The sequence below is a fragment of the Podarcis erhardii genome, assembly GCF_964252035.2.
Source record: "Podarcis erhardii genome assembly, chromosome: 15".
In the NCBI taxonomy this organism is placed as follows: domain Eukaryota; kingdom Metazoa; phylum Chordata; class Lepidosauria; order Squamata; family Lacertidae; genus Podarcis; species Podarcis erhardii.
This window is the reverse complement of record NC_138505.1, coordinates 39,478,576-39,495,919: the sequence shown is the minus strand read 5'-3', so window position 1 is coordinate 39,495,919 and position 17,344 is coordinate 39,478,576. Positions and strand designations below refer to the sequence as shown.

The following is a 17,344-nucleotide window of genomic DNA, read 5'->3' as shown; positions in this document are numbered from 1 at the left end:
CTGAAAGGCCTAAGACCCTGCCGCCTCTCAACTGGTGTTGCAGAGTAAAGAGCTTTACTTTGTAGTAAAGTGCTGCTTCCTGTTTGCTGGGTCTGCAAGGGCGTGGGGTTTGCTCTTGCTTTTGTTATGTAGGTTTAAGGCACACACTTAAAGAGTAGACCCAGCACATATCAAAGATCTCTAGGCTGTAGCTGAAGGCCAATTGGAGAGCCAGTGAACTAGGCCACCATGGTGCTCTTGGGGCTGTGCTTTTCACAATCTGCCCCCACCCCACCCCATACTGAAGACCCCTGATCTCACTTGCAGGAGGCCCAACATGCAAAACAGAAATTCAGTGGCTCAGGGAGAAGTCCCCAGCATCTACACACAGTGACTGTGGCTCCATTTGAGAAAACACTGCCTGGGCCAGGGGTGGGCAGAAGCCAGACTGAAGCCTCCCAAAGTGGACCATCAGATGCCTGCTGGTTGTTGGGGATACTGGACAGAGTATAGTATTTAAGGGTGCTTCCAGGTTGTCAGTGTTTTACAGAAGATATTCAACTGAAGACCAGAACTTTGGGTCTGCACATTTCAAGGGGACTAAAGTGCTCTATTGCCCTAGCATAGCAGATCAACTTTAAAAAAACTAGGACATTTTGCTCTGTGGAAAGTGACAGGGAGATACATTGAAAAGTGTGGCATGAACAAATGATTAACAGGAATATATGTTAACGGCCTGCAAACAAGTAAAATGAATGTTAAATAAAGACAGAGAAGTCTAACCACCACATAAGCTTTGTGCAAGCAAACCGGAATGAATGCTGAAAAACAGGATGCCTGGAGGAGCCTGTAGTCTGATTCAGCACGGCGCTGGTCGCTTTCTTAAGCAACAGTGCATAATTAGGATCATTTGTGCAGATTAGCAGTGCCATTAATATCAGGAGAGCCTAAGGATGCACTCTTGCTTTATAAATTTAAATACACATCAAGAGACAACAAGAATTGTAGTTTAACAAAACGGAAAGGTAGATTGAGCAGAACTAGGCTGCCCATCACAGTCTAGGCTGCAGTCCCAGGACACCCTTACATTACATCACGCAATGGAGACCTTCAAACTGGTTGGGCAGGGTACATCAGTAAGCATGGCTCCATTCATTCTGTGTTCACCCTCATTCATTCTGTGTTCACCCCTTCTCATGTTACATAGGTCTCTATTGTTCCAAGTTGTACATACTGGAAACTGAGGCAGAGAGAGAGAGAGGCTTGACCAAGGCCATGCAATGAATCCATGGCGGAGGGGAGACTTGGGGCTGTTCAGATTCAGATTAGATTAATTTATCTTTTGAAAAAACACTAGTTACCCTCCTTTCATGTTTCAAGATTCTCAAGACAAGTCTGAAAGAAATAAACATACTTTTTTAAAAAAGGAACAACCAAAACAATGGAATATGGGGTTCTATGGGTTTTCCCAGCAGTCTGTGTGCCATACAGGTAAATTTGGGAGAGATGCAGTGCGCCCTACACACCTGTCTACTACCTGCATGTGATGCATACACTTCAACAGCCCCAAGCACTTGCCCCACCTGTCCTCTGAAGCAAAGCAAACTTCTCTGAATTGTGTTGTGTAGAAATTAGCAGCAAAGTCCTATCAATTTAACGTGACACCTCTGGAAACTGAGGCAGAAGGGTCACCTCCTGTGTTCCAGTGGGTAGATCCTTCTCTCAAACACCTCCTAAAAAGGTGGGGCAGGACAGTGTCACCTTCCATGTTTCAACTGGCATGGAAGGCCCACTAGATGACGCAGCTGGGGAAAGCAGGGGGCACCACACACACACACACACACACAGTGGAGAGGAAGCCCTTATGGGACACTTGGAGGGGGTGGGATTTCCAGAACTACTATGGAGGACCCAGTTGGCTAACAACTGACAGGGATACGTAACTGGCCAGTGTTCACAAAATAAAGTGCCAGGGAGCCAATCAGGAACAACTGACAGAATTCCATGACAGACTAGAATTCCACAAAGCCAAGTGTTGAGGAACCATCAAAACCGAGGGGTGGAGTGTGGCCCTGTGCCAGCTGGCAGGCAGAATTTACAACATCAACCCCCTCCCCAGTCAAACAAAATTTTGCAAAAATGATGTCCTGGGGCAACAGACCTGCAAAGAAGGCCTGGTGGGGATATGACATAAATGACAGGGATAAGCTACAAGGATGCACCATGGAAAATGAGGACTCCAAGCCAGAACGAGAAGTAATAGGACTAGGCTAGGTAGAGTGCATTGCAGGGCAAGGAAAGATGGGCTTCTGCCCTGGGTAGCACAGGTCCAAGAGGAGCTGAAGGTAGACTGGTGTCGTCTGGCGGGGCTTATGGGTCCACTTGGAGGAAGAAGGGCAGCCACTGGTCCTCAAACCTGCAGGGCCAGTGGAGAGTGGAGGCACTGTTGCCAAAGAACCACCCATACAGTGGTGCCCCGCAAGACGAAAAACTCACTAGACGAAAGAGTTTTCCGTTTTTCGAGGTGTTTCGCAAGACGAATTTCCCTATGGGCTTGCTTCGCAAGATGAAAACGTCTTGCGGGTTTGCTTCCTTTTTCGTAACACTGTTAATATCCGGGGAATCCATGCTCCACAAGACGAAAAAATCGCAAGATGAAGCAACTCGCAGAACGAATTATTTTCGTCTTGCGAAGCACCACTGTATTCAGTTGAGCAAGGGAAGGAATCAAAAACAGCATCTCATTTCTGCAGCTGCTGGGGTGCTACTGAAAGCTCACCTCAGTAACTCACACAAAGTCACTCCTTAGCTCCCCAGAACGTTGCCACCAACATGTCATGTCAATGAAGGTTCAAAAGTGCTCATCAAGCTGCCCATGGCCTGCAACTCCTGGAGTTTAGCCAGAATCCCTCCTCTGCCTGAGGACGGCAAAAACCAGGGCTCAAAAGATGGTATTTAGCATCAGTTGGGAAGCACCAGGTGGGACCCAAGTCTGCTCCTGGTCTCCAGCCTGCTCCAGTGCAGCCTGCTGCTCTGTCCTAGACCTCAACTGTGCTTCTTCTCTACCCTGCCCCAAAGATTTGGGAGTTGTTTCTCCATCCAAGAGACCACAGACTGACAGGCTATGTTACCTGTCTTTTCCCAGGCATCTTGGTACCTTCTGTGTCTTGCCTTGCAAAAAGAACTGTTATTGCATGAGTGAACAGTCAGATATATTTGAGCATCCTTACCCTCGTTCTATCCTCGATCTCATAGATGTGAAGCTGCATGGGAACGTTAAAACTATGCAGGATGTTTCCACCAAACACCAAGGAATCTACTGGAGTATAGACAGCATGTATCCACCCTAGAAAGGTGGGGAGAAAATGAAAGACATTGGGAAAAGAACACACCCCCTGGGAAAAACCATCTGAGCATGGCGAAGTAAAAAACACTGAAAGGTGAATGGGGCGAAGGATTTAAGGGGAGAGAACAAAATGGGGGGTTTGCGTGATAAACATGTCAGCATGCAGGTTCTTTCCTAAAGCTGCATACACAAGAGCACACTAGGATCTTCATGTGCTCAGTCAGAGACTAGGCAGCTGTTGTGTGGTAAGCCCTCCACCCCCCAGGTAAGTATAATAAATGCTGTCTTAAGTAGTGTGTAGTTTCAGTGACCACAGAATGTGCTAAAATTCCCCCAGTCATGGTGTTTTCACTATAAAATCTGAAGGGCCTGTAATATTGTTGTCCATATCCTCAAGGCCTGAACAAAGAACCTCAAAGCTGGAGGCTGTGACTTCGCCTAGTAGGCTACCTAGGAACAGGTGTGTACAGGACCCAAAACCCCCAGACTGAGGAGTGTGCAACATCATTGCCTCCATTTAGCAGGCAGCATGAAGCCTTGGAGCTAGCCAGAGCTGGGATGCCTATCGGAAGTTTGGCCCTCTGGCCTTACTATGTGAACAGAGCACTACTACTGGCCAGGTTTAGCTCAGAGGCTGGCTCAACACCTTCCCTCCCCAAACTGAGCGGCCAGAGGCCTCAGGAACACTGGATTAGAGGCTCACAGGTCTGGAGGATGCATGTAGCACAATCGGGAGGCTGAAACAAACCACACTATTTCAGACCGCAAGGAAGGCACACATTGTTTTTCAATACTTCGTTGCTTCTAAGAACTCCCTGGAAACAGAAAAAAAAAACAGTCCTGTATGCACGGGGCCAGGCTAGCAGCTTTCTCCCAGGCTTGTTACCTTTCTACTTGTAGGAAGCAACAACCTGCTGTAGATCCAGCAACGGTTCAGGTCTGGATCAAGTGATGGCCTTCCATGAATATGTTCTAGTCCCAGAAACATGCAAGGAGAAGGACATGGCTTTGAAAAACAGTTGCATTACCTGAAGGAATGAAGAAGGTGTGCCCTTGTTTCAGTTCAATTCTTTGGCATAGCTCCACCCTGTCCCCCAGAAAGATATCACTCTGCTTCCCTGAGAGAACCCATTCCTCATAGAGTTCTAGGTTCTGCAAAGTTGGAGGGATCAGCCAGAAGATCTAGAAATAAAAATGAAAAACTAGCAGCAGGGGAATCTCTTCTCATACCCCAATAAACATTTCCTCAAGGTTTCTCATCATTATCCAAGGAGGTGCAGAATAAACGTTTTTCACACTTGAATGTTTCCTGCTTAAAGGTTTCCCCCAAAAAGACCCTTGCAAAAGGGCTGTGCCTTGATCAGAAGGACTTCCAGAAATCTCTCTTGGAAATTCTTTTCGGCTTTCCCTTATGGTAATTCTTGGCTCGTTGTATCATGATCCCAGGATCCTGCCATGACCAGTCAGTGTGCCTACGTCTTGCTGTTGTCGAATGCAATACAACTTTTAGTTTCACTGCTGTATCACTGATATTTCCCCCAATGTATTTTACTGATTGTAAACCACTTTGTGAGATAAGCAACTGGAAAAGCAGTACAGAAGTTTTTTTAAAAAAAAATAATAATAAACCAATTGGTCTCATGCCAATATTTAGCCCTAGATGGAGTTTACCATCTGATTTGGGCGGCATTTTGTCTTGGTATGCCAGTGGCTCTGCCAGCTTCACAATATTCACACCTTTCATGCCTGCTCTAACCAGCAGGTATGCCTGTTTCATGCTGCATACTTGAACCTTTCCCCACACTGTTCTATTGTGTAGCTAGGTACAGTGGTGCCTCGCAAGACGAAAAGAATCCGTTCCGCGATTCTCTTCGTCTAGCGGTTTTTTCGTCTTGCGAAGCAAGCCCATTGACGGCTTAGCAGATTAGCGCTATTAGCGGCTTAGTGGCTTTTAGCAGCTTTTAGCGGCTTATCGGCTTAGCGGATCAGCTGATAAGCGGCTTAGCGGCTTAGAAAAAGGGGGGGGAACCGCAGGAACTCGCAAGACATTTTCGTCTTGCGAAGCAAGCCCATAGGGAAATTCATTTTGCGAAGCGCCTCCAAAACGGAAAACCCTTTCGTCTAGCGGGTTTTCCGTCTTGCGAGGCGTTTGTCTTGCGGGGCACCACTGTACTTTCTTCACCACTTTTGGGGGGCCTTTTTGTTTTATTGGCATCTGTCTGTCTCAAGAGACAGGGGGGAAACTGAGGTTTAAGATCACCCAGTGTGTTCCAGATCTACTAGGGGCTTGTGTTGTCCAGTTAATGGTGGAACACAAAAAAATATTGTATGTTCAATGGAGCCTGATATGGCTAAATACGTCTAAACCAGCCTTGCAGAGCTCCTGATGCCAAATCTGCACCCAAGTAATGTACAGGTTTTAGGCAAGCAATTCCCAAGAATTGAAATCAAGTTGAGAGCAACAAGCCAACCGTACTTCTGCTCTGCGGAAGAGATGCTCAACTTCTTCAGTTCCTGACTGAGCGGGATGGAGAGCCAGAGCACGCTTAAACTGCAGACCGTAAGTCATTACAACCCCAACAGTGGTAAGAAATGGGGCAGAAAAATTGAGTGGCACTTGGCCTCTGAGACCTTATGATTTGATCTCAAGAAAGGGACCTGCGATTCTAGTTGCAGAACAACCAGCATATATAAACATTTAGTTGAATCCTAATAAAGGTAAAGGGACCCCTGACCATTAGGTCCAGTCGTGACCGACTCTGGGGTTGCGGCGCTCATCTCGCTTTATTGGCCGAGGGAGCCGGTGTACAGCTTCCGGGTCATGTGGCCAGCATGACTAAGCCGCTTCTGGCGAACCAGAGCAGCACACGGAAACTCTGTTTACCTTCCCGCCGGAGCGGTACCTATTTATCTACTTCCACTTAGACGTGCTTTCGAACTGCTAGGTTGGCAGGAGCAGGGACCGAGCAACGGGAGCTCACCCCGTTGCGGGGATTCAAACCGCCGACCTTCTGATCAGCAAGCCCTAGGCTCTGTGGTTTAACCCACAGCACCACCCGCATCCGTGTGTGTGAAAATAAATCACCTGTCCTGAGAGTTGAGAACAGAGAGAGATCCTATTGGAACTAGGTTAACAGAATATATATTTATCAGTTTCTGAAGCTAAGCACATTCTCTTTCACCAGATATTTGAGAAATGGTGATAGTTGGTTATTATTTGTTGGTATTTTGCTTTAATAATGAGTTGTTGGTGTAAAATTATTTATTTTAATGTCATGAGCTGTTTTTTTATAGGTCCCCTCAGACACCCAGGAGAAATTAAGAAGCTGGGAACAAGTGTAATAAATAAACAAATAAGCACGTTACCATGCTACAGCAAGATGTTCTTCCTATCTTAGCATTTTCTACTGACCAAAATCTGAGCATAATCAATTACAAGGATCTGATAAAGAGCATAAAATCAGAGGCTACTGGGCTGCAAATAAGGGCTCTCCCCCTTCCCCTCCCCCTCCTCTAAAGGTGTCACATCCACTTACCTTCCCTCCACGGAAGACATGATACCAAACTGAAGTGCCCCCAAAATCAATGTGAAAATCTGTGAAGCATCCTTTCACACTCATCAGACAGTACCTGCAAAGCACATAAACATTTTAAAAAATCCAACCAACCATAGGAAACAAAAGCAATTTCCCACAAAATAATGTTTAGTAGTAACTGCATAAACGTTAAGCGTCTTGCAAGAATACATTCCATTAATCCTCTGAATGGGTTTTAAAACAACTGGATTCTGGAAGAAAAACCCGTCTAGGCAGTTCTGGGTTTCTTAGTGGAATATCTGTTGAGGGGGGGACACAGCCCTCCCCCAAAGCGGAGAAATGAAACTGGCTATCTACGTGCACAGCCCCTGGCTCTGTGTTCCAATGTGTTCAAATGCGGTTCAATAACAAAGTTTGAAACAGTTCTGCTCAAACCTAAACCAAGGTGGATGCTTACTCACGACCAGCGACCAGCGTTGCTTTCGCAAGGGATGGCAAAGACAAGAGTATCACTAGAAAAATGAGCTGTGCTCAGCTGCTCCTGTTTTTTATTATCTTCTAAGATTCTGGTCGTGAGAGAACGTGAGAAAGGATCCACAGATGGAATTTGCAAAGTACTAAATCCATTCGTTCCCCAAGTCACCTTTGTAAGAGTTTGGGAGCAGTTTTACAGCAGGGCGGCTGCAGAGGCACAGAGCGCCCGCCACCTCCCCCCCCCCAACGGCTCCACTTGATTCTCCAGCCTCCATCCATATCTAATGGCTGAATTACTGCCTCCATTCTTAGGTTTACAACAGGCACCTTCGCAAAGGCAGGAAATGCACGCCACTTAACCCACTAACCTCTTTTCCTTGTTCCGGTTGCTGGTTCAGGGTTTGTATCCCAGCCTCGTCCTTTTTACATAGTTATTTCCCCAACCTTCTGCACCAGACTGAGGATGCAGCGCCAAAAAGCGAATCCCCTCTCCAGTCCCCCCCATTCCCCCTCCCCAAGCCTCCAACAAGCCGTGCTTTCCTCCCCCTTTCATCACATTTCAGGTGCAAGATCTCGACAGTATGCAAGCAGCATGCAAAAGTCCCTCTAGACGGTAGGCTAGAAAGAGGCTTACCATGTGCCTCAGGAAGGCTGGCAAATCAGAAAGTCTTGGGATATAGAAGAACCCGCTGCCTAGCAACCCCATCCAGTGCCGGGAGTTGACACGCAATGCTGTCATGAAGACAGTAAATTTGCAGAATTCGGGAAAAGGGAGGGGGACACACACCAACCCTCCTTCCACCCCTGCCTTGCAATTAAAATGCTTTCCTTGTACAATTACAAGCCTCATTTGTTTCCCCACTCCAGAATTTCAGCTGCACTTTGAAGGCAAGACGGAGATTAATTTTCCTGCTTCATCCAGGGGATATTTTAGATGCTTAAATCTTTCCTCCTTGGTGGGGGGAAGAGGGGGAATAAATATTACAGAATCCCAAAGAAGCTGTTAAGACTCTCAGGCGACAATCCAACACAGAACTGGACATGCTGAAGCTGAAATCTGCAGGCTGAAGCAGGCGTAACTAGATTGGACTGTGACCTCCACATACCACTTTTCAAAATATGAGTCCTTTATTCCTCCACATTTTCTAGATAAACTGTCCTTCTCTATCCCCACTTTATTATTTTACATGCCCAGCTGAAATGAAAACCATACTATTCTTTCTTTTGATGTCCATCTACAAGAAAAAGAATGTGTAAACTAACTTTTAGCAAAATAGATCACAAGGGACGTCTCTTTTAGTTTCCAAATGATTTAAAAGTTACAAACAAGCAACAACCCCAATTTCAAAGCTGTATTATTTTCAATCATCTTAAGGACAAAACTGAAAATGATAAATTAATAAGCAATCCACGTACAATTTGTTAATGTAGCCTACAATTCTAACAGCCAAACCTTTTTTAGTGTTGTGGCCAGGTGTGTTCGCCTGGTTCAAATCTTCCATGAACCCTCCAGAGCCGCGATTCTGTATAAACCTATCAGGGAGTAAGTCCCCCTGAACGTGCTGCATGGAGCTTAATTCTGAATCAACACCAATAGGATTGCTCTAGAAATCCCATCCCCAAATGCGCTATGAGAGTATTAATCCAAGCCTACCTTACAAGGCTATTCTGAGGACTGAGAATGTGAAGCACTGTGAACTCTCAGAAACTACTGCACTTCTCTAAACTCAGACAGGCAGAGAGATCTTTCGAAACCGCACTTGCCACTAGACAGCCTTTAACTGAAATGGCCAGAAACTGAATCTGGGGTCCTCTATGTGAAAAGTATGTGCTATACCATTAATCCACAGACCTTTCCGTTTGTTAGCCTGTTTGTGTGGACTGCAACTCGACCACTTCAGTCTGAATGGAATCCCCACAACATTTGAAACTGAAGCAGCGCCAACAGAAGGAGATTCCCAGATTTCCTTGTTCTGCAACAAGGGAATTTCTTGAGTGTTCCCCTAGCCTCATCCCAAAGTTGAACATCCAGTCTCAAGAATGGCAAATTTCCCCTCACACAGATGGATTAATAAAATAGATTTAAAGGGCCTTCAGAAGCCCTTCATTCTCCCTCAGCAACAGAGAGCAAATAAACTACTCTGTCCTGAAATTTCCATTATTAATCTGACGCTCCTCTGTTCGCTATCAGCGGCTGATGAAAGGGTTAGGGATCTGAAAAAGCTCTCATCCGCCATGCAGTCTCTGGCGAAATGCCTTTGCGTTGACCTCTACGGCTTCCTCCCAACATAACGCTGCAGTCACATGCTCCACTCACAGCAGCTTCTGCTGCGGAGGCTAATCTGACATCCACTCCAGCCTTGGCAAGCAGGTTTCTCATCACAAAACGGACTTGCCTTTGCTCTGGGAGAAGAAGGCTCAACTTCTCAAAGGGGCTTTTCTCTGCCGCATGAAATTGCTTCAGAGTCCATTTTGGAAAAAAGGAAACTTCCTCAGTTCAACCCACATCTAGGTGAAGCTCTCCCACTGCTTGCAATAGGCTGAGAGCAACGCGTTTAAAATAATGCAGAGCCCTAAGCACTTAAGAAGACATGGGGAGCTGGGGGGGGGGGGAGAGGATAGGCAGAATCATGGGGCTTCCAGCTCCTTGAACTGCAAACTCTTGCAAAAAAAATAAAAATGCTGTTTTTAAAAAAACTTTTGCAGCCCCAGTAAAAATGCAAGATTTAAATTCCACTGCCCATCCTTTGATAATTTCATTAAATTTCAACAGCCATGTTGCATTTTCTGATGCCATGTATTTTCTGATGCCTCATTTTCTCCCTAGAAAGTTCAGTTTGTGACTTTGCGGTGGACTACAAAGACGCTCAGCCACTGAGCTGTTACATTTTGTAATTTCTTTTTTGTTAGGTCAATAAAAATTTGGAAGGTGGTGAACAGTAAGATACAGGGTGGGGTGGGGGTGGGGGTGGGGTTTACTGGGGAATTTTCTGTGCTGCTACTTAGCTGAGGCTGAACTGGAGAGGATTCAGGCAGCATTTGTGTCAACCGCTTTAATTGCACCCAAATTAGAAACAATTGCTGTGTCACTTTGCATACACTCCATTGTAGCACCAAAAAGGCTATAATGGGTGTTATTTTCTTCCTGTGTTGTCCCCATAAATGTGTGAGCAGAGATTTCCTTGTCTGATGCTCTTCTAAAGATTGCCTTTATACATTTTTTTTTAAAAAAATATCCCTGAGAGATGCTATGTACATTTCCTTCGACCATACTGAAGTCACACTGTGACAAGATGAATGTATGCCACAGATTTGCATAACTGCACAAGAAACAGAAACGGAAACCCACAACGCTGTGGAAAATGGGGCACAGAATCGCCACAGGAAATGGATAGGCACAGCAGAAGAAAAGGCACCGGCAACTGCCTTGGACCAGACAAACTGGCAACATATGGGATAACAAGAAATTTCTGTTATACACCCAGCTATTGTATGTACAGTCATACCTCGGGTTGAAGTAGCTTCAGGCTGAGCGTTTTCGGGTTGCACTCCACGGCGACCCGGAAGTAATGTTACTTCCTGGTCTTGCCGCTCGCGTATGCACAGATGCTCAAAATGACGTCACGCGCATGCGCGGAAGCGGTGAATCACGTGCGCAGGTTGTGTTCACTTCAGGATGCGAACGGGGTCCCGGAACGGATCCCATTCGCATCCAGAGGTAGCACTGTACAATGTTTTAAAACTGTGAAATGTGTTCCTCTTCTGAATTGTGTAAGAACAGATTTCTGTGGTACCATCCCAATTCCCAGGTGTTTCCAGAAGAAATGTTCCTGGCCCACTGTGGCCAAAATCAACCTCATCAGCAAATAATTCCGGACAAGTTCCCAGAAATGCACCAATTCACAAGTAAAATGTAACAACATGTGCAGAAAAATAGGAAAGATAGTGGACACAGATGTGTAAGGGAGCAAAAAGGGAAAAGCGAGGGGGAAGAAACAGAACCATCGTGGGCAAAACCAACACAGAGGGATGAATTGATCAACACCAACTGACAAAGAAAACTCCCCGGCAGGTACATGCAGCGGAAAGGAGTGTCTCACATGAGGGACAGAGAGATGCAGAAGGAAAACTGGGCCTGCTACGAGAGAAGTAAAAGCCACACATGTTCAGCCAAACTCCTAGAGAAAGCATGTGCACAAGCGAATAAGCCAATGGACAGACAAACACAATCATTACCCTCCGATCAGTTCCTCGCCTCCGGCTGGAGTTTCAGCCCAGCCTCTGGCCTCTGGCCTTACAAGGCCACCCCTACCTCTGAGATCAGACTATAAAACCACTCCCAATTCCTAGCAGATGGCTCCCTGGTCTCCGTGGGATTTCTTTTTTCCTTTTTTCCTTTTGTTCAGGCCAATGAGGAAAGTGTAACTCCTTCCTTCCTTCTAAGAGAGCGCGTCAGGGGGGTTGGAAAAACACAAGTCTAAAATCCAGCATCATAAAACTATGGCAAAACTGCAGAGAGAGGATTTGAGGTTTTGCTTTCCCCCCATAATTAAACAAACGTTTGTAGCTGCTCTCTTGATACTAGTATGAGGCATGGAGTATTTATGAGGCGAGAGACGTGATAGGTTCATTTATTAATTGGTTGTGAGGGGCTCAGTTATGGGGGCCCTTATACACACAATGTTTTGCTTCAAGTCTGGGATTCTTCACATGGTTTCTCTGTGCTTATCCTCATGTTCACATGCATTTGAAATGCCAGTGGTCTCCCCTCCGCGAGCGTTTAAAAGACACAAATAATCCCACAGGACAGTCAAGAAATTTTGCAGAAGCACTGCCACTTACTATCAGGGTCATTTTTTAATCTTACAAACAAAAACTGGAGGAAATTAGTACTTTCACTGACCCTCACAAACAGCACTGAAACACCAAATTGTTGTTAATCATTAACTACCCTTTAAATTGGAACTTTTCAAGCTAAACAATAAATTGCGGGGGGCGGCGGGGGGGGGGATCACACCAGTGCCACAAAATATGTCTGCTGTTAAATAAAATGCGCCTTATAACATAAAATGTGTTAAACCCAATACATAACATCTGCCATAGCTAGTTCACCTACACATATAAAGACAGTACAGTCATACCTCGGTTACAGACACTTCAGGTAGCGCATGTTTGCATTGCGCACCGCGCCAAACCTGTTCCGGTACTTCCGGGTTTCGGCGTTTTGCGCATAAGCACTGAATCGTGACCCGCGCGTGCGCACACGCGGCCCTGCAGGTTGCGAACCCTGCGGGTTGTGAACGTGCCTCCCGCATGGATCACGTTCGCAACCCGAGCATCCACTGTATCAGATGGGCGCAACACTGTTATTCAAATAGGAGAATGCTCCAGAACAACATATCAGAATTGTGTCTCCAACAACAAAATATCTAGAGGGGGAAATCATTAACCCCAGAGTGTTGTGTTGAGAGACAGTATATTGAATTCAAATTCCTATTTTGCAGAGAAGTTAACTGTATTTTTTTAGCACCCTGAAGATCTTGGAGGGCCACTTCACACATGACCTGATTGCTACAGGAAATTCCTTCTGATTTTTCACCCCTTCTTTTTGCTGCACCACGCCAGACAGCAACAGTAACACACAGCTTCTCGCTGCGCATGCATTCAGGCTTGCCCTTGTAGCAGGAACCCCCCCACCCCAATCATTCTGTTTGTACAAACTTCACACACACTCACACTCACACACTACATACGCTATGCTTCTGTTATAAATTCATAGAAAATCAACCATACATTGGATTTCCACTGTTCCACTTTTATTTTACTCCATGAAGGAAAGACTACAAAATGGGGCAGGTTTGATACAGGGCAGCCATAATCCCTTCAGCATCCCAGCACATACACAGGTGCCCTGCCCAGTTGCTATGCCAACCCTGATGGTCCCAGACAGAAGACAATCAAGATCACAAAGAACTTGCATATGGGAGTGGATTCAGCATGGACTGAAACAAAGGACACTGAGCAGATCTTCCCTCAGGGGGCAGGAAACTGCAAACTCCCCTTTGTCTCCTGGAAGTTCCTGGAAGTGACTCATGGGGAGGGGGGAAAGGAGGAACCAGCCAGGTGACAGGACACTCAAGTTACCACCAACTCCTCCCTCAACCCCTCCTTTCTGTAATGTATGCATGATGTTTCTGGGGGTGGGCTAGATCTAGAGGAGGGGAATTTCAAAAGTTTTTATAAGACCTTGCACACTATTCTTGGGGGTCTTTCCTCTCTCCTGCACGTGAGGGGAGCACCCTGCTGCAACAGTTCAATAAAGGCCAAGCCTACAGGCTGCTGTTTTGCTCCAAGTTATCCTGGTTGGTGTCTTTGTTTTGTCCAAGGGAGCCCTCGGATTTTTCCTGTAACACCCTGAATGATTATCTATGCAATAAGATTTGTGCTAATTCCTACATGGACATGGTTTTCATACAAGGACAGTAGACAGGGTCTTCGTCCAAGCTACCTGGCATGGTAAGGGTAGAAAGAGGGGCATATTTATGTCGGAACAGGTGCCAAGAGCAAGATACGCTGATACTTCAGGGCAAGGCATGAAAGCTGAACAAGTGAACTGACACCACAGCACTGCACTGTCTCCAATCTCGAGGAGGGAAGAGTAACATTTCCAATACTAGCGTTCCGTATTAGGCACTGGCAAGTTCTAGCCCATCATTCCAGAGGGAGCCCATTACCATTATCTAAATTGCCAACCTAGTGTAGGGGCTGCAGTGTTGAAATAGGACGTTGAGACTCGGGTTCAAATCCCCTTTCAGCTGTGGAAGTTCACTGGTTGGCCTCGGGCCATTCTGTGCTCTCACCCTAACCTACCTCACAAGGTTGTTGTGAAATTAAAAGCAGGGGTGAATCACCCTTAGCCTCTCTTCAAGGAAACAGCATGATAAAAAGACAATCAACTGAAAAAGCTAGGCACACACACACACACACAGCTACTAGTCTGCAGTGAAGGGAAACAAAAAATGGCGATTTTGCCTTAACTGCCACAATGAACTGTGAGGCAGCAACAAATTGCCATGAGCAAAACTGTGGATTTCGGCAACCATCAGGTGAGGGGAGTGTGGCCTTTGTTTCCGAACTATCCTGTAGTTCAGAGGGAAAACATGGCAGCATAAATATGATTTAGGGTGGCCAGTTCCACAGTGCAGGATTTAAGGGATGCATAAGTCAATTGACTGAGTTTACTTATATGACGCTTTTCCACAGTTAGCTATGCCTGAAGTGTCTTACAGCAAACATTCAAAATATCAAACACAGAGCGTTGGAAATACAAATATATGACATATATGTTGGTAAATTCAAAAATGGCAAAAACCAGCCATTCAATAAATTCAATTACTACAAACAAACAAAAATCCACCTACGCTTAAGTACAAAAATACAAAGCAAAGCAAGAGTTAACCGACAATAGCGTTTCTGGTACAGTGGTACCTCGGGTTACAGACGCTTCAGGTTACAGACTCCGCTAAGCCAGAAATAGTACCTCGAGTTAAGAACTTTGCTTCAGGATGAGAACAGAAATCGTGCTCTAGTGGTGCGGCGGCAGCAGGAGGCCCCATTAGCTAAAGTGGTGCTTCAGGTTAAGAACAGATTCAGGTTAAGAATGGACCTCCGGAACGAATTAAGTTCTTAACCCGAGGTACCACTGTACCTTCCTGCCTCTGCTGCAAAGGACAAGCCCATCTTGCTCAAAGCATATCTCCTCCTCCCTCCTCTTGCCTTTGTTTGGAGAGAAAAAAAGAGGTGGGAAGTGGATGGGATTGGGGGGGGGCTCCCCAGTGAACAACAGCTAACATCCGTACCCCCAGGGTTTGGGGAAAGAGTGTCCTTATCCAGCTCAGCAGCCCCTCTCCCTCCCACAACATACACATGCAAAGGACACTCACACCTCCCTGCCCCCAAATCATAATTTTCAGAATTTTGAAACCAAAAATGTATTTGTTGGCGAATGTGTATGTGCCATCGAATCTAATACACACCTTAATTTTCGCAACGTAATTTGGCCAAGAAAGGTGAGCATTAGATTTGAGTAAATACAGTATGTGGGTCTCTCACTCTCTCTCTGCTGGATTTGATCTTTGCAAAGAGACCTGTGAGGTAGGTTAGGCTAAGGGAGTGAATAAAAGGTAAAGGTACCCCTGCCCATACGGGCCAGTCGTGACCGACTCTAGGGTTGCGCGCTCATCTCGCTCAAGAGGCCGGGAGCCGGCGCTGTCCGAAGACACTTCTGGGTCACGTGGCCAGCGTGACGAAGCTGCTCTGGCGAGCCAGCACCAGTGCTGCACACGGAAACGCCGTTTACCTTCGCGCTATAAAGCGGTACCTATTTATCTACTTGCACTTAGGGGTGCTTCCCAACTGCTAGATGGGCAGGAGCTGGGACTGAATGGTGGGACCTCACCCCGCCGCAGGGATTCAAACCACCGACCTTACGATCAGCAAGTCCTAGGCACTGAGGTTTTACCCACAGCGCCACCCGCGTCCCTAAGGGAGTGAATAGCCTACGGCTATTATAAAATTATGCCTGGCATGGAGAAAGTAGATAGAGAAAAGTGTTTCTCCCTAACACTAGAACTTGTGAAGCCGAGTTTTTGAAGACTTAGGGCAGATAAAGGAAAGTACTTCTTTGTGCAGCACACAGTTAAACTAGGGGACTTGCTCCCTGAGGAGGAAGTGATGACAACCAACCTGGATGGCTTTGAAAAAAGATTGCACAAATTCATGGAGGAGAAGGCTATGAATGACTGCCAGCCATGATGGCCATGCTCTGCCTCCACAACTTCAAGAGGGGAGAGAACTCTCTCTGGTGCTCATGTTCTGCTCCACAGGTGTCTGGTTGGCCACTGTGAGAACAGGTTGCAGGACTAGATGGGCTATCAGCCTGACCCAGTAGGCCCTTCTTATGCTCACGAGCATCATAGCTGAGTGAGAACCTTCTGTGGAGGGATGTGCTAACATGTGAAGAGGTTTTAATTTCCTGTGGCATAGACAAAACATTCTGCGTCTACACAATTAAAGACATCTGCCCGGTCAGTGCTGCTACCGACCCAAGTCCTTTCGATGCAGCAGGTTATCAAAACACAGAAAGGGACCTGAATTCCCTCTCCATTTGTCCAAGTAATAAGGGTTCACAGGCCTGGGAAACAAAGCCAGTGTTTCCCTCTCTCCAAAGAATGTGGTTTCTGCTGTTTCATATAGGGTTTTATCTGTGGTTTAACAAAACATGTTCTGTACCTATTCAAAACTGCAACCATTTTCATTCAATAAAATCAACAGATGCAGTTTGTGGGGTCTCACGGTGCCTACATTTTTCTCTCACATTTCCACTTTAAAGGGCACACATTGGCGCCACCAGGCAAAGGGCACACCTGCCGTCACCTTACAGGCATTAACAGCTGATGCCACCATTTAAGGCCTGAGGTGGTGAGACTAGGCCCCAAAAGCACCAGGCAGCAGTTCAGGTGGACCTGTAACAAAATCAGGGATATTCGGGGTGGGAGGGAAGGACCCTCCCTCAATGTTCAGCTTGCATTTAAAATCGTAAATAAATAAATAAAATGACTATATAGAAATTGCTAGCAAGTTTAACGAAAGAAAGGGAGGGGGGGGGGAGAGAAGAAACGGAGGAAAGGAAAAATCATGTTCCGCTTGCACTGAAAAACAGTGCAGGGGTGGAGAACCCACAGCCTTTCAGATCAGAGTTGATTCCCAAAATCCCTAACCTCTGGCTGTGCGGGAATCCAACAACATTTGGAAGGCCCCAGCCCTCCTAGCTGCAAAGATATAAAGGGAAGTGGGAAGGCCTTGTTCTAACCAACTGCTCCCTAAATAGTAACACAGAGTAATAACTTTTTAAGCAACCTATATTTATAATCCAGCTGTTCTGCAATGATTCCTTGCCCATTGTGACCATAGGAGTTTTGGCTACGAGCCTGCAAAGATGTCAAGTTAT

At 46.1% G+C, this 17,344-nt stretch overlaps 1 protein-coding gene across 4 annotated transcripts in view; it reads right to left on the bottom strand.

Moving 5' to 3' along the window:
• Positions 1–17,344, bottom strand: part of KDM2B (lysine demethylase 2B) — an 86,425-nt gene that overhangs the window by 43,843 nt on the left and 25,238 nt on the right. For 3 of the 4 annotated variants that reach the window (XM_081842220.1, XM_081842221.1, XM_081842222.1), the window contains 3 exons: positions 6,862–6,955; positions 4,354–4,507; positions 3,210–3,325 (listed from right to left, as the gene is read on the bottom strand). In XM_081842220.1, coding sequence (XP_081698346.1) covers positions 3,210–3,325; positions 4,354–4,507; positions 6,862–6,955 — 364 coding nt within the window. Of the gene's footprint in view, positions 1–3,209; positions 3,326–4,353; positions 4,508–6,861; positions 6,956–7,703; positions 7,817–17,344 lie in introns of those variants that run through there. The other variant, XM_081842223.1, reaches the window with a different exon arrangement.